Source organism: Hyalella azteca, unplaced genomic scaffold, assembly GCF_000764305.2.
Source record: "Hyalella azteca isolate HAZT.00-mixed unplaced genomic scaffold, Hazt_2.0.2 contig13953, whole genome shotgun sequence".
NCBI classification, from domain to species: Eukaryota; Metazoa; Arthropoda; class Malacostraca; order Amphipoda; family Hyalellidae; genus Hyalella; species Hyalella azteca.
The window spans coordinates 49378-74912 of NW_025943855.1; the positions used below are offsets into that span (position 1 = coordinate 49378).

Here is a 25535-nt window from a genome sequence, read left to right on the forward strand (position 1 = left end):
ATTAGAACTGTACTTATAAGTTTAAACTGAATATTATTCAGCTAACCCATCTGCAGTCAAGCAAAGAAATATGCATAAATTTAAAGTTTGGAAACCAGTGCAAGAAACTTTTAACTATTATTAAATAAGTTATTATAACTTGGGTTTTTTATATCAGTCAAATTTAAGAATACAAATGTAATGAGTAACAATCTAACTCTAATTTAATTCAATTCAATCCTGCTACCTTTAAAACTTGAAATAGAGTATTGCTACTTCTATTTTTTATAAAAATGCAGAAATATGTAGTAGTATCAATTTAATCACATTTATGGTCAGATGATTGGTGCTTGGCCAAGGTATGATAACCTAGCCTAAAACGCAAACATAGGGCCATGGTGGTCTTTTTGAAAGATTTTAGGTGATCAAATATGGTAACTCACCCTTGAAAGGATTAATTTCATCAAATGTACTGATATCTTCATTGGATAAAATCAATTGGTGACAATTCAACAAAAGTCTGTGTTGAAATAACTTCATTCCAAAATATTTACATGTTCCAAATGCTGTGTTTAAAATTTATTTCAAATTTTCAGGGAGTCCAATCATAGATAGTTTGTGTAGGAATTATCACGATTGCAATCATGGTCAAACTATTTGCCTTAAGCGTGTTGTACAAACCAACATCAGACGTTTCTCCAACTACGCTGAAAGCTGCCTATGATTTACAACAATTCAGCTTTTTTCAGCGATCTTCAATTCAAGAATTTATGGCTTTCACATCTAAGATCATAACTGAGAGATGTGCTGTAGGGAGTAGGCAATCAGTTAAAGAACAAGGTAAGCCTGCTTTAAAGATTTTAGAAGCAAAATAGTAATACCAGATAATTTATTACTTATTTTATGAATTCAAACTAGCATCCCTACTTGTCAAATCATATAAAAATTATCTTGTGAATGCTTCTGAAGTTTCAAATTATTCAGCCCATTCAGTGCCATAATTAATCAGTTTTTATTTTAATCAATTAATTCTCTTTTTTTTCAGAATACATGTGCCATGTTTTTGTACGTAGCGACGGTCTTGCTGGTGTAGTCGTTTCTGATCATGAATATCAATACAGGGTAGCACACACTATGATTGATAAGGTGAGTATTGCATGTCTTTCAGTTGTGTTACCCCCTCAAGTAGATCTACTTATGCAGTGGCAAGTCATAGCTATGGGTCAAGTTGTTTAGTAGTAAGGTTTTGTATTCCTTCTCATCTATGTAGAAGCAGCTGTTTTAGCTTCTATTGTATTGAGAGAATGTTTTCTAGTATCTTTTGCCATTTACTTAACTCTTTTTTTTTTTTGGCCTCACCAAGAAGCTCTTGTGGCTTCTTTTCTGTTTGCTGCAATATAATTGAAATTTAAAATTATTCTTGCTAATTTATGACATCTAATTTTTTTTCATATGTAATTAGTTTAATTTTGTTCATTAAAATCAAGTTGTTTCTCTATTTTCTTTATGATTTCTTGACATGAAACCCAGAAAATTTCTTGAATTAAAAACAATTTATGTCTCGGCAATGAAATGGGTTTGGTATTGATCTCATCTGAGCAGTTTTATACCTAAGGATTGTATGGTAAAGTCAGATTAGAATCAGGATTAACTAATTTCTTGCAGAGTTGATGTGCTTTAATCTTGCAGGTATTGGATGAGTTTGCAGCCAAAGTGCCATCACATTTATGGCCAGGTACCCACGAGACAGCCATACCATTCACAGAGCTACCTGCTCTCCTGGCCAAGTGGCAGAACCCTAGAGAAGCTGATGCCATTACTCGAGTGCAGGAAGAAGTTGAGGACACCAAAATAATATTGGTTTGTTTTACAAAAAGATATATTATTTATTGCTCCATAAGTGTTGGTTTATATTAAATGACTATTATCATCTGCATTTTGAGCTATTATATATTTGCATGTTGGGAGAACTGTTTGATCTTCAAATTTGTGTAAAACTGGTTTGTCATTCCCTACTTTATTTTTCCTTGCATTTGTCCCCTCAAGTATTTATGACGCTTTTCAAAAGAGGTTTCATGGATTGTTATTAGCACAAAAAAACTGCATCCAAAGCACAGATTGGCAATTTTTTAGTGCATTTTCTCATTTATGGAAAAAATGCACTATTGTGCTCGCCATGTCCGTCTGTCCGTGACCTCAAGTTTTCGTCGACGAGAAAATGCGCGCTCTGTCACTCACTGCAGTGAGTACTGAGTTATATTTTTTTTCCCTCTTTTCCTTCTTCTGAACATTTGGTTTTATTATATCCTTCAACTGTTACCTACTTACAATGCTGTCATAAATAAATTATGATCCATAGTTTTCTTGTGCACATCTGATTAAATCGGGGAAAAAAATAGGAAAGAAAAGAGAAACGTTTCTTATCGTCTCATAAATTTTAAAGTTGGAGACTCGGAGTGATTACTCCACCAATTTTACGTTACGTTCAGGTTCAGGTTCAAGATACCGGTATTCATTACTTATTGTTTTGTCAGGTGGTTTGCCGAGTGGCACTTGATTGGCACGTGAATAAGGTTCTCTTTTTGGACAGGTTCAGCAAAATATAGTACAAAGAGAGGGTTTTAATGAAACACTGATACATTTCATATTAAATTGAGAAATTCAAGTTCACATCCTACGTTAACAAAAATCTCTAGTACATGAAAAATGTAATCCGCACACAATCAAAAGTCCGAAGCTAACATCATTAAATCATTTAATATTACTGGAAAAAGCGTGTGATCCGTTGCAGTTCCGTTGAGCCGTACGAATGTTGTAAACGACCGTAACTTGCGCACATATTTACGGCTGTACGTTCCGCGACCGTACCGCGGCTGTCACCATGCGCTGCAGCCGTATTTCAGGTGGCCGTACTGCAGCTGTATCACGCGTCTCTCTTCACATTTGCTCTTTTTTCATAGCTGTCGTATCTCGTTGATATAGATGCCACACGGCCAGTCTGGCCGTAGGTTGTTTTACAACGACCGTACTTCAGAATAGTGGCGTAGTCTTCATCGTTGATGATGTTACTTCGGCTCAATCGTGGCTTCTCGCGTTGAAGATGAATGCAATCGCACTGCTTCTTCTTGATGGAAATCGTGACCGTATCGTACTGATGATTCTTGGTGTAGAGCTCGAAACTTGGATCTTCTGATGACGTGCGTTATTATCGTTGTACATCTCGTGGCTGCTCGCGTTGTCTCACGACTGAGTCGCAGCCGTAGTGATGATGTTGACCGTATAATATGTTAAAGTCGTAGCCGTCCATTGTATATGTTTGACGCGCTCACAGGAATCTTGGCTGCTTCGATAAGTCTGGGTTTCTCGCGACCGTCAATGTTCGAAAACGGTAACACCGCCGGCCGGACGGCCGCAGCCGTTACGTCCGCTAACTGCAGACCGTACGTGCGCGACGGTCAACTCCTTAGAACCAACAACCCTTGGCGCCAATTCTGAGATCCTTATATACGCTAGAGTCGCCCACAGTTAAGCCTATTCCCTCGAAACCTATTCCATTCCTTCGAATGGAATGTCCCTCGCGCTGAGCGCCAACGTTTCAATGTAAACAACCTTTCCCACGGTCTCGAAACAACGGCGCCGCATTCTTAGCATTCTTAACATTTATGCATAATACATGTTCAATATTACCTACTGTCAATATTACCTACTTTATTCAATCATTTTTATCATTCTGCAGCAGCTCATTCATTTTCTATTATTTTAATTCATCATCTGCATTCTTAGTTTTATTCATTCGTTCATTTGGTACCTATGGTAGAAATTTGTTTGCATAACACTACTACTGTGGCTGAAGTTCTAATTGGTTTAGAAAAAAAATACATTTTTTGCATTTGGTACTAACGATCAAATTATATGCTCTACTAGGAAATTCTGAACAATTTCTTATTTGTAATTTGTATTTCCAGCAAAGATTAATTAACTGTTATAAGACATAATTGTTATGTCCATGACAGCACAACACCATTGAAGCTGTGCTCGAGAGAGGTGAGAAGCTCGATGACCTGGTAAACAAGAGCGAGATGCTGAGTATGCAGTCCAAAGCCTTCTACAAGACTGCCCGCAAGACCAATTCCTGCTGCAACTTTGGATAATGTTGCTCCTTTTTCTTCTCCCAAAACCATTCCTTGCTTGCCAGTCCTTGTCACTTACCAGAAAATTTTCATATTATCAACTCAGTGATATATTAAGTTAGGCTGCTCAGGTATATACAGGGGTGATTTTCTTGTTTATATTTGTTCGTTTTGTTCATAAAACATGTCTCTTTATTGTAGGGATCGTTATTCTTAACTTGACTAGGTTATAAAGGCTCCTTGTGTGAAATTCCTAGCTTGCTTGAAAAAAATTTTGGTAATTCATAAAATATTTGCAAACCCCTGCTTGTACTTCTATGTTCCATATAAAATTTACCTAAGTAATGCTTATTTTATTGCGATTTTTTGTATTTTATGTTTTTAATAAATACATCTTTTAAAATGGCAATTTAGGGTCATTTTATCTTTTCATATATTTACTTATTCAACAAAATGAGTTGTTGTGAATCCTGAGCAAAAAGAAGAGTTACTAGGTTTGAATCGCATTATCATGCTGCGCTATCCCATTACATTTGTTGTTAGGTACGAGTATATATATATATAAATATATCTCTCATCAGTTTGAATGTGAGAAAGTTGAGTAAATGAATTCTTTTGCTCGTTATGAAGATTTAAAATTATTTCTCTTTGCAAAAATTTCTTTCTTCGGAATTTTTTAACAGTACAATTTTTCAGCTACTTTGAATTGGAAATAGTTGGCTTTCAACAAGATTAACTGGAGATCTTATTATAATAAGGATGTTAATGTGATGACATATCAGACAAAACTCGACCTTAGTATTGAGATGTAAAAATTGACGATAACGCATTGATATATACTTTTAAATTATTCCAAAATTGATTCACATAAAAATGTATCGGAATTTTTTTGCACGCAAACTGACTTGCATCATCCATATTTTGGATTCCTTCAGCCTGTTAGTGTAAAGCATTTAATGAATTAATTCGGCCTACAACCAAGGTGCAGACTTCCAAAAAAAATTTTTTTTGTAGTAAATTAAGAAATTTTATCAAAAATGAATTGCTGGTGACATATATACGTCTCGTGTCAGCAAGCTCTCTGGTACAAGTGTCTTTGTTCCTATTGATCTTAACCTGTCCATTCCTTTGCTCTCTGAGATGTTAACGCTACTTTTGTGCCAGCTTCTGCAAAGGTCGTTTGACGTAGGTTGCTAGTGAATTTATATGTGTGAACATTCATGTTAATTAAGACCTCACGTGCTGGATTGACTGCTGAAGAGCTTTTATACCTTTAAGCTACTGTTCTACTACCACTTATCCGTAAATGCAGTCGTATTTGCGACCGTTCGAAGTTGTATCTGCCAAGTATTTCTGCGAATCGCTATTAGGTGTCAAAATTTTTTATTGTGGTATGCATCTTGATGTTCTAGAATTCTTCGTGTGGGATTCGGTGTCTTTCGTCCGGTGAAAATTAGGAAAGTGATTAAATATCGCCCGTTCTATGAAAAGAATCAAGATTTGAATACTATGCATGAAACTTCGTTAAAAAATAATCAAAGCTTTTTCAAAGCTACCTTTTTTTGTGACCAATTTTTTTGTTGTAGCATTGCCATCTTCATTTTTAAATGCGATCGACCCCAGAGATTAGTGGATAGTGGAACAGTTCCTTGTTTTTTCTATGCTTGAGTGTTGTTGACCATTTGGAAGTCAGTAGGATTGAAGCCAAATGATATTGCAATCTCTAGTTTGATGCAAGTGACCTCAGCGTGTGTGAATTTGTCTCACGCTCTGAACTTGTGACTTCAGCTGAGAAATGTTCTAGAATTTATTGTAATTGTTCTTAAATTGTATAGGATGGCGAGTTATTATTCTTTATATATATTTTCAGTGATCAAGGCATATGTAAGTGTTGACGGTTTAAGTCATGAATTGGATATTCTACGTAGACATAAGCGTATTGCAGTGTATTCTTATCGATGTGGTGTATCAATGTTTGATGGTCAGCGCTCTACGTCATCTTCTGTAATGACAAATTTTACGCGGGTAAAATTGGAGTTATAATGAAGGGCCCTCGATGCAGAGAAGCCACTGCTGCTTGGAGGATCTTTTTGAGGCGGTGGAAAATTTTCTATCATGTTCATTTACACGATTTATTAACCGTACTCCCCTTCGACACTGCTATCTTCCTTTGTTCTAAATCCATGTGTTCTCAACAATATTTTTGTAACTTAATGGTAATCTATTTCTTGACAAATATCGTTCTTCCTTTTTTTTACTACAAAGAAATGAAGTTGTAACGTCCTTAATCGAACCTGAAACTTTCAGACTCTTATCGATATTTGAAATCGTAGCAATAAATGTTCAAATGTATTTAATGAGTTTCCGTAGGCTGATTGAGCATTTTGCCTCTCATGGCGTATGTAATTCCAAACATCAGTATTTGTTTTTCCTGCTAACTAATCTTTGCTTTTAGCGTTACCATAAGTGATAAAACTAATGTTTGTCAATAGTACATCAAGACAAGGATTATGAAAAAGCTATATCAAGACAAGCATCTCTCAGCCGAGCTTTGCCGTAGTTGTGCTACTCAGCAATTCTTCTAATCCAAGTAACCTCGATGTATTATTTGTGAATCGCAACTTCTAATCCAAACTACAGAAGATTTTTGACGCTGATATGATGCCGATGTTGTCGTACCATGTGTATATCTCATTCGTCGTTTTGTCGAGATGTTGCTGATGTTGTCGTACCATTTTATGCATGTCACTCATCGTTGTGTCGAAATGATACTTACATTGTTGCACCGCGCGATGTATCTCATTTATGAGCTTCGAAATGATGCATATGTTGTACTCCATTGAAACCTCCGTCGCGAAGCTAGTATCTTACGCTTGAAATCGGTCTTTAACGTAAGTTTGGCATCTGTTTTGTACCCCCGTTCTATGTTATGCCAATTATACAAATTTGCACTTGATGTAACTAGAGCACTGCATTGCTTCTTTTCATTTATTTACATTAGCATTATTTGTGTTGCTTTTTGAAACACTAAATCCACTTGGTTCGTTTTTTCTTCATTATTTCGAGTTTACCTTTTTTCCTCTTATTTACTTTGTTAAGCACTCTTCGGGGATGGCGTTGTTGTTAGCAAATTATTATCTGCCATATGTATTATGCTTCATATTTTGGATTTACATTTAATTGTTAATTTCTTTTTTGGAAGCCGGTATTATTCAAAAACTGTACCATTGGGTTAAATCTCTGACGTATTTTGTTTACGGATTTTCATTTCAACTCCTTACTCGAAATGCTCTGCTTTTCTTTGATATATTCTCTTCATTCGTTGTCGGCTATTTCATTGTTCCTGCAATTTACGCACTTTAATTTGGGTATTAAATTCAATCACCTAATAATAAGTATATAAATAATTGGGTCTATTTCTTTGTATTCCTTCTGGGATATTCAGGTTATTTACTATACTTATGATTATATTCTAATTGGTTAAATAAACTCTCTTCGTCTAGTCACTCTTTCTTTTTTTCGAATCACATCAATAGCTCTATGTTTTCTGATATTCTCTTAATTATGACAGAGGATTTCATTATTTTAAGGCCTAATTGATTTTAAACTGTACATACCTTATGGTCACTCAATCTCTTCTTCGTTGCATCTCATTGACTTTACCATTTTGGGCCACTGTTGTTTGTTTCTATTTCGTACATCTTTTTTCACTGATTTTTCGGTCTGCTTTTCTAATTTAAAGTTTTTTTTTATGTTTATATCTCATGGTTTAATGTTTATGTTCTTATTCTTTAGGGTATCAATAGAACAACTTTTTAGTATTTACAATTTTTCTCTGTGAGAAAAATGTTTTGTTCTGCGAGGAAAATGTTTCGTCATTATGGGGCTAAAGTGCACTCTAGTTCTCTCATTTGTCCGAGTAGAATGAAGCGTAGTTTACTTTTTAAATGGTGACATAGGGTAATCTTAGGATAGTTTCTACCGCAGTCCTACGAAAAAAAAATCTGAAAACGGATGTTATTGTATGTTGTTGCCAGCCAAAGGCAATAAACGTTAATTTGATAAACCTCTTTCTTCGGCGCAGCAATAATAGAATATTTTACGCAACAAACTTTTTACCCTGAGCTTGCTAACACAAATCAGTGAAATGTGAAGTCAATTGATCGAAAGTTTATGTGTCACAGAATTGTGTTGCGGGTAAAAACCCTTAATTCATCACACATGTCTCATCATATTTCTGATGAGATGTTGAATTTGTTTAACATCTTCCTGAACATGCTGCATTACTGAATTTTTTCAAGTTGTAGATGGGATCGAGTAGCTCATGTTCACAGCCATTGACTCGCCTATTTTTCCGTGTTCTACACGCGCGTTCACATGACAAATGCTGCCGAGGGCCAGTACAGTAAGTAACACGTATTTTCATGCGCGATGTGATGAGGATATACTGATGATGTCAGTGTTCCTCTACGTACTTCTTTGCCTTGACTATTTTTTGAAGAAGAGTTATTTTTTCAATTGTTTCTCTCTATTGCGAAGTGTAGGTCTGGCTAGAAGTATTATTGCGTGTTAATGAAATAAATAACTATTGTCTGCTGCACTGGCTGTTTTTAAACCTTCGGTGGCTTCATGATTGACATGCATATTGCAGATTTGATATTCATGTAACTGTGTAATGTTGTTTTTATTTCGTGTCGACGTTTCGTTTAACATGGTATCATATATTACATCCTCGGAGTCAAAAATGAAATTTAATTAATAATTATTGGGAAGCTACTTAGTTCGCACAAACGATTAAATTTGTGCAAATTAATATATGTTTTGAGCTATGAATTTTTAAGTATTCATTGGATCCAATACTGAACGATAAGCATGTGGGCTCGCAGTTACTAATCAACGTATGTTCCAGTCCCCACCTTAACTTCCCACTGCTCGTGCGATTTGTCCATTATTGACTGAAAATTTGTTTTGTTTGCCATCGAAGTAATAATATGTTCCCTCAATAGGTGACATGCCCGAAACCATCACTGCCCAGCTCCCCATTGACTAGCTTGATCTCATTTATTAATCAATAAGGTAGCTTCAAACAATCGCGTTCTCGGCCTCGAGAATCGTGAGCCCTGACACGTCCATTGGATTAGATCATTAGAGTCATTTGACTAACTAGCACTCAGCGAGGAAGACGGGTGTGCCTATAATCGTCCGTCAATGCGTGAAATAATGACCAACTTCAATCAGACATAGCGTGGCTAACCTTTTTGAATATTATGCCTGCCACAACCCTGTTGTATCCATCCATTGCAGGAAATCAGCCCCTGATCGAACAGCCATCGTCGAAAACGACTATGGGACTTGAAACCTAAATTTGCAATCTGTTGATAATACTAGTCATATAATTCTTCGAGGTATATTTTCATCGTTTCAAAATAGTTTAAAAATAATTTTGCTTTGCAGTGTATTTAAGAAGAGCTCCGATGCCAGTTGGTCCGGAAGACCAATTCAATCCACAGCCTGATTTTGCCAGTCTGCTCTCTAGCCACTCGCTTCTCTCAGCCAAGCTTTTATCTCGTGTTAGAGCCTGTGTATCGCTCAATCAATTAATATGAAATTAATCATCTCCTATTTGCTGAACCTGCCCCCTCACTCCCTTCGTGACTCCTATCAGTGGACTCGAGACATCAGCTGGTCTCGCGAGTATCCATTGTTGTGGCCCCACTCCATCTCGGTTACACTGGGGTAAATGCCCACCTGTTTCGTTGTGTCGTTTTCCAATTTCCGATTCCCTTTTTTCCATGCTTGTGGTGTTGATGGAGTTATCGATCACCTCTTACTTGAGTGGGGCCGGTATGATTAGTGCCAACCGATGAAAATTTTCACGTCAGGTCCGGGGAGTAAATTTTCAAAAATTCGATACACAGGTTTTATGTTTTCTGGACGTTTCAGAACATTCTCTATCGGTTAGTTCGATCGAAAAATGAACTTTTCTGTTACCCGAATATGTTGGTGCGACGAAATTTTTCTAAGTAAATATCAAAATTTTATATGTAAAATTACAAGTTTTCTCGACGTTTCAGATGATTTGCAGCCTTTTATTTTTCTGAACGTGGTCCGCCGGACCGGTCGGGTCCGGGTTTTAGTCACTCGGTCCGGGTCCGGCGGACCAGTCCGGGTCCGGGTTTTAGTCAGTACCGGAAAAATGTCATCTCACGGTACTGAGTTCTACTGGAGCTGACGACATAGCGTTGGGGCTGGAACTTCCTTTCATTCTCAATTGAGCATTTAGCGGTGGGGAAAAGCTGATTTTAACGCTGGCTAGGTTGTTGTGGACTAAAACATGGCACACCTCTGCCTAGTTACTATTAACGTAATTGCGTGTTCTAGATACGTTGGGGGTCGCCTGCCGAAGACCACCACTGCCCTGGATGTAATGGACTATCATGATTCCTGCCTTCCGGAACGTAGCCTTCAACACTTCAAGCCGTCCGTATCTAAGCCGTGTGTAGAACCAGCCCTCGGTCGAACGGCCACTCGTCGAAGGACGATAAATTTGGAACAGAACTTTGCTATCTGAAACCTAACCTTAGATACGGTGGGGAGCGCAGCCGTGCACCACCAATTTTGTGCACCAATAAGCCGTGAATCGAACGCCTTGGATCTCTCCGGACCTACACCAATCAGCCGTGCACCACTCGGCTTTAGTAGTATAGTATAGTATCTTCGGCATTAAATAAATAGGCCTGGATAGGCCTGTCGCCGATTCTTGTACTTTTCTTGACTTGACTGGCCTTACGGACGGTAGATTTAAAATCGCTTCTAGATATCAGTTGTTCCGTAGGGTACGAGGCATTTTAAGACTGAACATATGCTTATGCATGGCCTTGTCAGGTAGACAGGAGATTAGTGGTGCATGATCTGCCAGCAATAAAGCCATGCTGACAGTCTGATAGAAGATGGTTAACAGTCAAGTGATCTATAATCCTATCCCTCATAACCGATTCCATCACCTTGCACACAACACTTGTGAGACTTACAGGACGGTAGTTACCTGGGTTACTCCTGTCACCTTTTTTGAACAGGGGTGTCACTTGGGCTTGTTTCCAGTCGGCCGGCAAAGTCCCTTCGATTAAGGTTTTTCGAAAGAATACTGTTAAAGGGCCGGCCAGGACGGTTGCTAATTCGTTGAGCAATTTAGGGTGGAAACCGTCTGATCCAGATGACTTGTTGGGATTCAGGGAGACCATGCGCTTGAGAACCTCCTCTTCATGTATCTCGAAACTAGTTAACTTCGAGTCCACTGGTCGCTCCTCAATAGCTGGAATACTGTTCAAGTCATCATCTGTGAAGACGCTGCTAAAGAACTGATTTAGAACATTGGCCTTGCCCTCGTCAGAAGATAGCTTCCGTTGATTTACATTCAAATCGGCAATACCGTCCCTTGTCTTACTCTTCGAACTAGCATACAAGAAGAAGGCTTTCGGGTTCTTTTTCGAGTTTTTGGCAACGTTTTTTTCAAAATTTTGATACGGTGGCTTTTTCCTCTTCCGGCCTTGTCCACCACCTGCCGTGCACCACCAGGCCGCGGATCGAACATGACTTCCAGGCATCGTTAAATTACGTAATTTTACGTTCACCGCATCTGAGGTTAGGTTTCCGATAGCATAGTTCTGTTCCAAAATTTATCGTCCTTCGCCAAGTGGCCGTTCGACCGAGGGCTGGTTCGACCCACGGCCTAGATACGGACGGCTTGAAGTGTTGAAGGCTACGTTCCGGAAGGCAGGAATCATGATGGTCCATTACATCCAGGGCAGTGGTGGTCTTCGGCAGGCGACCCATACTGTGAACGTAAAATTACGTAATTTAACGATGCCCGGAGGTCATATTCGATCCGCGGCCTGGTGGTGCACGGCAGGTTTTATGCCAGGCCGGAGGTGGACAAAGCCGAGTGGTTCACAACTGATTGGTGGATGTCCGGAGAGATCCAAGGCGTTCGATTCAGGGCTTGTTGGTGCACAAAATTGGTGGTGCACAAAATTGGTGGTGCACGGCTGCGCTCCCTACGTTGGTGTGCCGTGGACCGTGGGTGATACGCCACGTACGATCGTCTCGCCACCTACCTAGGCCACCTCTCCAGACAGATCAGCATCTAAGGTTAGGCGTTCGAATAAACTGCAATAAGCCATCATTTCATGCAATTTTAGTCAAGATAAAAATGTATTTAATTTAGTGTTTGTCGTATTCCATGCATTTCGGAAATCAACGCAGTTGGAATCACTACGAAGAATATTTGAGACTTGTAAGCACTGTCGTGACTATTGACGAAATAGTCATCACTGTAATGAGCATGAGCCACATTGTAATAAGTATTAGGAAAACAGTTTCTTCTCTATCCCGCGGATTCAATAAATATAATAGCATCAAAAAACTAATTCTCTTCGAGACAATGAATAGCACCTTTAATTGTCTGAAAAAAATTATTTTACATCATAATTAATGTGAATGCTACATTAACCTTAGCCGTCTCAGTAAGATAGTTTTTTTTAGGTCATACGAAACCACGAGCGAAAGGCTGTTCGTTGGGCATCTGAAGCGAAGATCATGTGACCTGATTAAGAGAATAGGTCTGAAAGTTATTGTTAGCGTTCAGACGGTTTATTAATACTCAAAATTACACAACTATTTAACAATTCATTACTCATGTGCAACCAATTAAAGAAAAAAAAAATTGATGTTGCTTCTTCGCTGATAGTCTAAATTCGGTAGGAGGCCTTGAATTAGTAAAATAAAATGAGGATCGTTATCAAAAATCGCGCGTATTTGCACCCAGATAGTAAGTGATATGAAATAATGTACCTATATTGTTTAAAACTTTCTCAATTCGATTTAATCCTTTACCGATTAAATCCGTTAATCCGGGTTAGCATGGGCTACGGTGCTGAATTTATAAACTATTTGTTCCTCCTGTGTGCATTGAATACGAAGTTTGTATCGACTGGCATTTTACGGGCAAATTTTTTTTTTGTGCACAATTTTAACTTGGAATAAATTTGCTCGAGGAAGAGTTCAATAGCTGTAGCTTTAAATAAAATAGAAAACACTCAAAATTTTCCCCTCCAAAATGACCGTATTGCGTGTTTAAAATTTTTGTTAAAATAATAGTATCTTTTACTGAATGCCTATATTTGCCGTGCATGTTAAATTGGCACTACAAAACAATATTGCTTCGAACAGTCGATATACTTTTATTCTGTATTTTTTTCATAGAGCATGAGCTTTTACTTCTCTTGTATGATTAGGTACGTATCAAGGGAATTATGTCGCATTTTTAAAATCGATCATACTTGAACAATGATGGATTCGATGTTGAATTCATTCAAAGTTGAATTCAAGTATTACTTATTTATGCGCATTTCTGCTTTGATTTTGTCGAGCATGAGTTTGCCGTAGTTAGGTTTGGAAAAGTCAGCTAGCGCATCCCGTGCCATGTCGTGCATGACGCTCGGCCACACGGTTTCAAACTCTGCCAGACGTGCGACCGACTCTGCCGACCACAGCAGCAGACGACGAGTAGCTCTTCGTCCCGCAGCGCGGCTTCCTTCCTGTTTGAAATTTTTTAATTGTAGACTTTCAAATCATTTTTCAATTTGTGTGTCATTTCTCTAAAATTTAATAATTAGTGCGAAAGTTCATCTCGTATTCATACAACATATACAATGAAAATAACACGAAGAATTTTATGAATATTATTCAATACCTCAACGTTACGAAGGTTTAGATTTTGAAAATGCAGTTTCTATTTTTATCGTTTTTTTTTTCTTCGTTTTTTAGCGATATTTTGAAAATTTTTACCTGAGTAGCAGCAGCTGCATCAGGTCGGTACTGCAGCGCTTCTTTCCCTATAAGCTCCTGGAGGTGGGGTGCTCCCAAACTCCCTCCCCCCTCCCCACTTGGCTCTCCTCCGCCGCTGCCTCCCTCTGCGCAAATAGCTTTTAGTCACTTGGAGATTATTACGTAATGTTGTTTAACGCCAGCTGGATGCGACAATTTTTATTCCTGATTTGAAAAAACAGATTAATTCAACATAAATTCTATATCATCTGATAGCAGTTGATAGCGGTTTAAGCGTTTAATAGGCCGCAGGCATGTCGCCGATTCTTAACAGCGCAGAACATTCACTGCTTGTTGCAAACACGCAACGCACTGCTCCAATTTCGCTTTGCCTAACCGCCTGGCCTCCTTGCTGATTCTGACCAGAAACTGGCGTGCAGAGCGTGGATCGAATCCGCACCTCTCTACTTCAATCCTAGTACCCGGAACTGTTACAATTTTACCGGTGATGGGCGATCTCAAACTAATCAATGCAACACTTTGTTACAGTAAGCTAGTCCACGAGCGAGTCAACCGTGACTCGCTGGAAACGAATCTTCAAGTTGCCCAGCAACTGACATGTGTGCCAATTGCTTAAATTCATCTCGGCATTTTAGCGCATTTTCTCATTTATGTAAAAAGCCGCTATTGTGCTCGTCATGTCCGTCCGCCCGTCCGTCCGTATGTCTGTCCGTCCGTCCGTCCGTCCGTGACCACGTTTTCGTCGACGAGAAAATGCGCTCTCTGTCACTCACTGCAGTGAGTACTGAGTTACATTTTTTATTGTCTATTTCGTCTTGAAGACATTTGAAGGCTTTTCGTCTTTCGTTAGGTGCAATATTTGATTTCGCGTTTCTAGGAGCGCTATCCCTGAGTTACCTACCATTCCACTACAAAGATAGGTATGCTTTCTCGTGCGTGGGACGAGTTTCGCTACCGTTTAGATATTTGCTGTGCAGCACAAGAGGACATATTGAACATTTATAAGTGTGTAAAAAACTTTGAATCTTACTATTTCCATTAGCGTATAAAATATTAATTTTGAATTTATATTTCAATAAGAATTTATTAAATTAGGTCCATCATTTAAAAGAACCCAATATGTTTAGGTACATCCCAACTTTGTTAGTGTCTTAGTACCTCACTTAACTACATGTCAGGCTCATTTTTAGCGCATTTTCTCATTTATGGAAAAAAAATGCACTATTGTGCTCGCCATGTCCGCCCGTCCGTCCGTCTGTCCGTCCGTCCGTGACTTCACGTTTTCGTCGACGAGAAAATGCGCTCTCTGTCACTCACTGCAGTGCGTACTGACTCCTGAGTGAGTGAAAGTTTTCCCTGAGTTTTTATTTTACGTATATCGTACGTCAGTCACTTAGTCACTTCTAAAATTTTGTTTTCAATTACATTACTTCTTTTAAATATTTCAAGCAAATTAATTTCTTTCTGTGATTTGATGAAACTATCATGTGCATAATTTTTAGACGGGCAGTGCTATCCTTTAAAGGATATAGTGGCAGTGCTATCCTTTTTCCTTGTCGATGTACAAATATGGATAGCTTCAAATTTACCGAACGCCAGTCACCTGTTTTGTTCCTGCTGGCCATCATCAGTGCATTAAGGTTATCTCTGGGTAAGCACATGAACGCAAGTTGACTTAGAGATCCGAATTGCACCATTGCTTCCTGCCGTTCGTCGTCGCTTATCTGTTCAAAGAATGTATTTATTTTTATGCACAGTTTTATATGGGATACAAAGTAGCTATTTGATATTCTTGATTGTATTGCTCTGGGTGCCTGACATCCTATTTACCCAAGGTTTAAATAAAATCAATATTCTTGCATACTATTTATCATCTTTGCAAGACTACGAGATTATTAACAAAACACCGGTAGACGCGCACTGCCCCTGCAAAAAATCAGTTTAATTCAAAATTTTTGTGATCTATAGAAATCTATTTATTGTCAATGCCGCTAACGTCGCCACAGCATCTATAAGGGGCCAGCCTTCAATTGAAATACATAAAATACTTGAAAATTATTTACGCAATACTGAACCGCAAATTTCTAGCGAGATCGAACAGCTTCGTATTCCTGTGGTAATTTAAACCTCTAACTCGTGTTCTGACATGTTTTATACGGTTTTTAGTGTCTAATAATGTGTTGAGTAGTTTCTATGTAATTGTAATATTATAATTAGTTTGAAATAATTTATTGATAACTGGTTGACAATTGAATGCTACAGTGAGGTGAATCGATGCCACACAGTATACCTACATTGTTTCCGAATTCAGTCCCCGTGTTTGAGCCAACATTTTTTCTATTTAATCTTGATATGCGCTGAATATTATGTAATAACTCTTCGTACTTACGGGTTTGCCGTTGATGACCATTAGACCCCAGTGAGTGAGCCTGAAAATGGCGTAGTATTGCCACTGCGAGTGCTCGGTGATCGGGTTACCGTCTTGACCCACGGACAGACTTCTCACCTGCACGAATAGACAATTTTCCGAGGTAGGTTCTGAGCCCGATAATTTGTTGCAAATGTTTAAACTATTAGCATCTGGTGACAAACTGGGACCGAACTGTTTAGTTTGAGTTAAGTATGAATGCTCAGTTGACATTCTGGAATACTGTAATTCAAGAAGTGGCATTAAATTAACTCTAATATATTAATCCGATACTAAACTATTAGCATCGGGTGACAAATTGGCACCGAACTGTTTAGTTTGAGTGAAGTAGGAACGCTTAGTTGGCATTCTGAAATAATCCAAGAAGTGTCATTAAATTAACTCTAATATATTTGTGAGATACGTAATCATACATACCTGATGTAATTCAGCCAGAGCATTGAGCTGGCCGAAGCGCGCTAGGTGGGTTTCTTCAAACACAAAATTTTGTAGCTTTGGGAACTTGGACCTCAGCTTCGAGAAAACCGCGATGGCTTCATCAAAATTTATGTACTGAAATTTCGCAGTTGTGGCTGCACTGGCCGCTGTCTTGTCCCACTGCAAGTCTATGCAATTCAACGCCCCTTGCCCATACAAATTTAGCATTCCTGAATCTATTTCAGCAAGATAGTTTTTACCTTGCTGTCGTAGTAAACCTGTGCTTGGTGCCCCGCTAGTCGAGATTGTTGCGTTCGAGTTCGATGTATTTCTGCTAGTGTTGAGGTTTGAAATACTATGCCGATGGGTCAGAGGCGGTGGTTGTAGCATGGAACCTGCAGCGTTGGTACCATTTGAACTTGCTTTGTTTTGCTGAAAGTCGATTTTAAAACTACTGTGTCCCGCGTTCTGTCCAGATTCTGGATGGGTTAATTTTTCGCCTGGTTTCAAAATCTTAGCACAGCTATTACTAATGGCTGTGGAAGAAGATGTGGCGGATAGGTTTTCATTTTCTTCTTCATGTTTTGAGGAATCGGAAGATGACAGAGAATCACAACTGGATGCAAGTTGCTGGTAAGGAGCATCATTACGCAATTTCTTGTTGCTACTACAATTAGCTGTTTTCGGTCTGTTGTCTTCGAATTTGTTTGATCCAGCCTCGCTATTTTCAAGGCCTTCAGTAAGTAAGTTCATTTTTCTGTGTTCTGGTAAGCTCACGAGGCTTCTGGTCGACGCAGATTTTCGCAGTGGGATTTTGTTGGGAAGAGACATCTTTTTCAGTCGAAGTTTGGAATATGTAGGATTAGTGTGTAATGGTTTTTCCATTGCTTGCGCTGCTTGCATCTTTTGAGTCAAGTTCTTCAATGGCAAAACTAAGTTCCAGCAAGATACGCTTCTAGCAAGTGCTTGATTTTTGTTTCCGCTTGCGCAGGTTTCAACTTCTTTTTGGTTCTCCTGGTCTAAATAATTTTCCGTTAGAGTAGCTTGTGTAACTAACAAATTCGGTGAACTCCTATACCTCTCTACCGTGTTTTTCGACCCCGTATTGAGCGTGTTTTCTGGCGAACTGTTTATATCACCTGAGCTTTCAACTTTTAGCAATCGATCGCTTTTATCGACGTTTTCATTGGTCTGTAATTCATTGGTAACTATCATGATTGTCACTTTTTCTGGGCTCGTTGTACTGTTGGAGTTTAACACCTGACCGTCAGTTGTATTGCTAGAATGGTTGTGTTTATCCAAACTAGTCTGTTCAGTTGTGCAGAATGTAGGGTGTTTCAATTGAGTCTCTTGCACAATTTCATCATCTGTTGCGCCGGATGGGAGAGCTTTATCAGCATTTTCGCTCACTATTTCATCTAGATTTGTGTGAGACAAACTACATTTTTCTGAAAGCGTATGTTCTGAATCACTTGGTCTTGTCATAGATGACGAGTATTTTAAACAAATCTCCTGAGTTATACTATCTTCTTCTATGGTTTTATTAATGTCTGTGATCGTTTTCCCTTTTTCACCGTTGTTAGTTCCTTCTACCACTGCCTGCTCGTTTTCTTCCAGCTCAGCCGGTTGGAGACGTTCTCTGATAGTTGTGATTTTATTTTCATTAACATTTGAATTTGTACTGTCCAGTTTTGATTCATATTCAGGCTCAGTGTCGCTCACTGTTTTGACTGGATATGCAGTTTCCTCGATGACGGGCTCGTCTTCGGATTTCTTAGTTTCCTCGGCAGCTTCCTCTGTGGAGGTTAATGGTATAATAGGTTTCATAATGTCCGTCTGGCTTAGTGTTTCTGGCATTCATTTTTTACAATATCCCTCTATATACTTCCTGACCACAAAACGAGTGAATTTACTAGAGTGATGTCATTTTGGAGAGGTAATGATTCTCTAAAAAACCAAAACTATAAATGAGATTATAAAATTCCTAACCTGGTGTTTTACTTTGGTTAACCGTGGACGTAGTGGCAGTACTGATGTGTGATTCATTATGGAGATCTAATGACTCCCTAAAAATCACAACTATAATCGAGATTGTCGAATTCTTAACCTGGTGCTTTACCTTTCTTAACCGTGAACGTTGTCGCCGGACTGATGTGCGATTCATTATTAAGATCTATCGGCTCACTAAAAAACACAACCAGAAATGGTATCGAATTATTAACCGGTGTTTTACTTTGGTTAAGCGTGAACGTGGGCGCCGTACAGGTGTTGTATAATTAGTTATAGAGATCAAATTACTCCCTGCAAACCAAACATTAAAAATTTTTAATTAAATTCTCAACATGGTGTTTTACTTTGTTTAACCGTGGACGTTGTCGCGGCACTGATGTTGCGTAGTCGTTTGTGCGCAACTTTCAGCCGGTTCCAGTTGTCGCGGGCGCTGCAGATGGCGCTGGCGCGGCTCACGGCGCTGTGCAGACGACACGAACGAGCTTTCTCGCGCTCCTTCGCCTTCTGCAGCATTCGCTCTGCCGTCTTGCGCATCTCCAGATCTATTTCGCGTTCATCCAGTCTGCATTCGATGAGGACGAGGGATAATTATTTCTTTCTAAATCATTGGTAAGGGAAGTTTCAAAGGGTGAGAACTATTATGTAAATAGATGATAAGTAAGCAGGAACATAGGGAATAATTATTTCTTTCTTGATCAATTATTTCTCGATGGAAGGTTTTAAATGTGGAAACTTTAGAATCGGTAAGTTTTTTAATTAATTGAGTAATTTGAATGCATTAAACAATTTTTACTCAATTAATTAATTGCGTATTGATAAAAGATATCTAATTATTTTTCATTGCTCTGTGACTTGTATCAAGATATTGTTTCTTACTTCAAAACGTTCTTGTAAGGTAATATTTAATTTACGTTAAAAGTTCATGCACTCCATGGCATTGATTTTTAAACGCAATCAATTAACAACTAGCAATTTCTTGATGGTGATTTTCAACAAGCAATTTCTTGATGGTGGTGAACAACTAGCAATTTCTTGAGTACCAGATGGTGATTTAACAAATATGTCGGTACAAGTGCATTATATGAACTATTATGTTTTACCTATACAAAATACCATTTTATCTTTTAGTATCATAACATGCAAAGGAACGTTATTTCCTATAAACATGTATGACAGCCTAGAATAAGTACGGGTGAATAATAGTCCATTTTTATGGTTGCACATCACCTCTTAAGTCTGTAGAATTTAGTGAGCGCTGTGTAGAAGTATAGGCCGTGTCTACTAACAGGATTGTGGTGTAATGAAAGCTCTTTTAGCTTCAGGCATCCTTGTACGCAGCTCATATCTTCGTACCTGGAAGTTAATGCGTTTAACATTAGAATGAATTAAAAAACTCCACATTGCTCGAAATTAATTTTCATTGAAATCAATGCTTTCTTCGTGCGAATCAAATATGATAATTGCACTAGCTTAATGCGTCATTTTAAATTTTGTCATTTTCATTAGCTAAAGATGCAAAATCTGAAGAGGTCACGTCGTTTAAAATTGCCCATACTAAATTTATTTCAATTCCACACAAATTTGCATCGTGTGATGCAAAAATTTGAACAATTAGATTATTTTTATTTAATTTTATTTTGCAGCCAGCTGCTGTAATGGTTCGTCGAATAATTATTGACATTCAATTTTTTGTTCAATGGACGCAAATACTTCATGTAAGAGATGCACGTTCACATAGCCAACAGTGGTCAGTGAGGGAATTAGTTCATGCCGAGTTAGTAAAAGTATAGGTGAGTAAAGAAGCTCATACGGAGTAGGGTCAAAAAATAATGTTTGATTTATAGTGAATGATCGAATCATTACGATTATTTCCGATTATTTCCAGAAAAGCAACGGTCTTACCCTCATATATGTGTAGGACTGAAAATAAATCGTCTGTTGATTATAATTAATTATTCACAATAAATATTTGCTTACATATGTTATGTTTCCAAATAATCCTGAAAACGGTGGATTGAAATCTGAATTAGAGCAATAATATCGCTACAACATGCCTGAATATTTCATTGTGCGCAAGGAAGAGCTTCTGTAGACGAGGTAGGTAGTGGAGATCGCTAACGCCGCGTATGAGGTTGCGTCGCAGGTTCAGCTCCAGTAACGAATCCAAGCCTCGTAGCCCCGATACCTCGCGAAGCAGGTTGCCCGCTGCATTCAGTACGCGCAGCCTCTGAGAAATTGAAATTAATTCTCTCCTTGTGCAGCACAAATTCAACTCATTTTGTATTGACTACTATGGGTTTTAGATGATCTTTTCTTCTGGAAACTCAAAGTATAAAAATAATTGTTATGGTTGTATGTTCGTTGTCTTATTAACAGGCTGGAACAGGCTTCCACATAACCACACAAAAATTATTTGGTAAAGTCGATTTACATGAAAACTTCTATATAAATTTGATATTTTTTACAACAAAACAAGCAATTCTTCTATTTTATTATACTTTGAGAGTAGACAGTCCGTGGAGATGCTGCAGCTGATTGCCGTGAAGGTCCAACACTTCCAAGTGAACAACTTCAGTCAGACCGTCCAGACGCGTCAACCTGCTTGCATTAGTACACTTAACTATTTTCTGTGAATAGTGAAAATTTTATTCTATTACAGCGCATCCAAGTGCTCTACCTATAAAGTAATTCAAACTGAAAACATTTTTTTATTTGTTAGGAGATAGGCGATTTATATTTGAATCAGGAAGCTGTCTAATCTAATGCAAACAAAATTACATACATTAAATTTGCGGTCTGGTGATCCATTTTATTAGTCAAAGCAGTTTGTTTGCAAAAATTGATAGACATGCGGAAATATATAAAATTTGCATGCTGTTTCAATCTTATTTTGTGTTTTTCAGATTCGGAACGATATACGGCGGCAGATCTGATGCACCATTAATAGAGATATTGATGACCACCAGCAGATATTTTCATAAGACAGCCACCATTTCAGCTATATTTGCCCTTATTGTTAAAAAATTTATTATTTACAACGTAATTTACGGTTCACATGCCTGTTCTTTGCGACAAGTAGCACTCGCAGTGCAGGTAACATCGCTAGCCCGTGCAAGGAGCTCAGTTTGTTGTGATACAAATCCAGTAGTACTACACCACTAAGTGCGGTGTTGGGGCTGATTTTAGTGATATGGTTATTCTGCAGCGATAAAACTGTAGCTCCACCGCCTTTCTGATGGGTAGCACCGTTGTTATTGCCACTTGTCGTTGACGCGTTGCCAATGCTGCTGATTTTATCGTCACTTGGCCATTCGTGTAGATCTTGTCTGAAGAAAATAGCAATTCACCATGGATATTTTTGAAAACCTTGTCGCCAAATTTTGCCAGTGTTTCATGAAATTTCAGTGCTATTTTCAGTGGAGACAGAACTTGAAGGCTTTTAAGTGCATTTAAATATTTACTTCTGTGTGATTTCAAACAGAGAACAGACAATGTTAACACGACAATATAGTTGTTCACTCCATTTTATCATGCAAAAGAGTTATTGTTGAGCGCCTATGGCCAGGAAGAGCCGTGGATGTGCATTTGAATGACGAAAAAGTGGCTTTAGTTTAGTGACTCGTATATCTAAGTTTTTTTAATTTAGACTGAAACCTGTCCATGTCTATCTTGGAGATTGACACTGGCTGTTTATTTGGCTTAAAAAGTTGCAGGACAACTGGAGCTTGCTGCGCCGACGAGGCCCTTATGTGACGTCCTCTCGTCGCAGTCACGGGCCTGGCGCAAACAAAACACTCAGTCAAATGTTGAATTTTCATCGAGGTTAGGCCTTGCAACATCATAAGGTATTATAAAGTATCGCAATATTATAATAGTAACGAAGAAAAAATTTGGCGTGGGAATGGTGAGCGAATTTTTGATGACTTAACTAGATTTCACTGATACTTCCGTGTTCCGTTCATCGATGCTACTCGCGAGTTCAAAATTGCTGATCCCAGAGAACTCTAAAATATTTGATGCTTTTATTGAAGGTGGCAGCCAGCTGCACGCCGTATAATTTTTTACATAGCATGGTCTTTGCTGTTTTAATCATCTTGCGAATTGTTCGCTAGCATTTTTATCTAACTACTTCTTTTGCGAATATCGTGAATTTTCAAACGGGTTAATTAACTGCTAAATCGGATAAATAGGAACTGCCTTGACAAATTCAGAATATAATGTATACAGAAAATTAATTCCAATAGGCTAATCGTTGAAGATTTCACGTTTATATAATTTCATCAGGTCTGGACACATTTTATGTTTGTTACGCGGAAGCCGACACATCTCGTAGATAAATGTCATTGCCATCTCGTACTTTCGTTATTTAAATGCCGTTATTGGTTGTCCATGCTTCCATTTTGGAAATGGAATAATGACATTATTGCTTACCTTTTTCGCAATGCAGTTCACATGGAATGCACTCATTATATTCTGCAAAGGCGATATCATCGCATTCAATCTGAAACATCATCGCCTAGGGACCGTAATAATATAGCAGTTGCCAAGTATTGGTCAAAACTCACGAAGGTGACAGAGCCCTGGGCCTGTGAGTGAGCGTCCGTGTCGGTTGCGGTAGCAGTGGGACAGTTAAAGGCTGCAGATCCGGGACCGTCAGTTCCCTCGATCTCGATTTATGAGGAATAGTCAATAACTCTAGATTGTTTTTAGAAGATGTGAAGCTTGCTGTTGTTTTTGTACTGTACTTTTTTGGATTAGGAGTTGAAATAGAAGCACTCATTTTACCAGTTTCTTTTCGTCTCACGTGGGAGCTTTCAAAATTGTCATGAAATATTTTCTCGGTATTCTCAACCGTGACTTCGACAGGATTTTTTTGTTTCTTCTCTGACTGGTCGTCGTAGCTCTCGTCTTTGTTGTTTTTAATCTCATTGCTATTCGTTTTTGGTTCTCCTTGACCATTTTCGTGTGTGGTTTTGCCAATTCTATCCAAGGAAGCGGTGCTGTTTCTTCCTCGTGACTGGCTCGTGCGCTGTTCGATGTTATATGCGTCGCTATTACCGATATCGAAACCACTTTCATTCACAGGACTGCCGTGCGTTGTCTGTTTCTGGTCGCTAAATTTCTGTAAAAAGTGCGAAGCATGAAATATTCGTATGAAGGTCATGTGGCTCTTTGCTTAGCAAAAAAGTTGGCAGATATTCAACTAATACATTTGCTTCTAGAACAGTTTCTGTCGTATTCTGCTGTTATTGAATGCGACCATGTTCTGGTTCATTTGATGCATTCGTAAAGAAAATTACATTACTCCGTTAAATTCGTTATTAATCCAAAGCCAAGTGAATATGCAATAATTATGCATATAATGCTGTACTGAAGTGCACGTGCTGTCACTCACCGCTTTATTGTACTGTGATGTTCTGACTGCACTGCGACACTGCCGCGATCTCATGACCAGCGCTGCCCTCGATCTCTTCTCGCTGCGGTCTCTGCTGCAGCTAAATTAACCTCTGGTTGTCAGTTACTCAAGCCTTAGAATTTCCCGTCATTCTGATATTTTTAAATCATCAATAATTTTAAAAATATTTTTAAATCATCGTCATTTAAATCACTAATCATTTAAATTATTAAAATATTTTTAAATCATTTTAAATCAATATTTTAAATCAAAAATTTATATGATTTTAATTTGCTTTACCTGAAAATGTAGGCTGGAAAATTTTTTTCGAGATATTACGCTTTGTTGGTTGAATAGATCCTAATTATATAAATGCGTTTCTCACGCATTGGCTTTAACTTCAATGAAAAGTAACTTAAAAGCAAGTTTCCCCAAATTATATTGAGCCTATTTCTGTCCTATAGTAATTCAGCTCTGAGAAATACCTCTAGAACGCGTGGTTGAACTTACAATTTATTCCTAATTAGTAATAAATTATTTCAAATTCCTCAATTTGCAGTCATTTGGCACTACATTTTTCATCGAGTCAGTTGTCCTTTCATTGGTGAATATATTGCACATTTTTTTCGAACAAGAACGCATTCGGTCAAAGTAATCCTTCATCGCTATTCAACCATTAAATTAAAAAAAAATCGCGTATCTTTCTATCCCTTCCATATGTCATGAAAATCCTACATTCCTACAACGAAACCTATTAAAAAAAATTTTCTGCGACTGTAAGCACTCAAATTTTTACAGGTTCACCAGTTAAGATGCTTGGCACTCCTTGAACGCCACCACACGGCAACCTACCGTGGCACTGACGCCACGACACTGAGAGGAGACTGTGCCAGCGTCCCGCCCCTGACAGCAGCGGTCAGCAAGCCTCCTATTTCGTCCATCAGATTGCAACTTAAATTCAAGGTGTGTAACTAATTATTTTATCAAAACAGGCGTCAATGGATTTTTTGGCCAAAATATTGGGATTTTAGCGTCAATAACTGCAACAAGGTACTAGAAACAAGCTTATTTTCTGTTTGAATTTCATTATGAACATTTGTTCGTTACATCTTCATTCATGAATTAAATCCAAAATATTGTTTTGTTTGATTGATTTTGACGATACTTATCAGTGCTTCTCCACCAAGCGCTACGTTCAACTCTACTACAATTTACCGTCACATTCCCATGTCACCTTACCCCAATGTAATTGTATAACACCTGCTAGACGTCTAACACTCCCTGTAATCCAGATTTCCAACTCGCTCGATGTAACCCTCTACCAGTTAGT

At 38.3% G+C, this 25535-nt stretch overlaps 2 protein-coding genes across 2 annotated transcripts; one reads left to right on the forward strand and one right to left on the reverse strand.

Annotated features, from left to right (window-relative positions):
* The first annotated feature begins 574 nt into the window (after positions 1–574).
* LOC108668118 (synaptobrevin homolog YKT6) lies at positions 575–8709 on the forward strand. Its single transcript, XM_018155272.2, has 4 exons — positions 575–819; positions 1025–1125; positions 1669–1839; positions 3993–8709. The coding sequence occupies exons 1-4, from the start codon at positions 624–626 to the stop codon at positions 4128–4130; spliced, it is 606 nt and encodes a 201-aa protein (XP_018010761.1). The 5' UTR covers positions 575–623; the 3' UTR covers positions 4131–8709.
* Positions 8710–12750: 4041 nt separating this feature from the next.
* On the reverse strand, positions 12751–23590 carry LOC108668100 (centriolin). Its single transcript, XM_047883890.1, has 12 exons — positions 23556–23590; positions 22465–22587; positions 21870–22136; positions 21309–21408; positions 20865–21037; positions 20038–20163; positions 19155–19372; positions 16801–18596; positions 16345–16461; positions 15559–15679; positions 13956–14080; positions 12751–13705 (listed from the first exon to the last, which is right to left on the reverse strand). The coding sequence occupies exons 1-12, from the start codon at positions 23588–23590 to the stop codon at positions 13499–13501; spliced, it is 3408 nt and encodes a 1135-aa protein (XP_047739846.1). The 3' UTR covers positions 12751–13498.
* Between the last annotated feature and the right edge of the window lie 1945 nt (positions 23591–25535).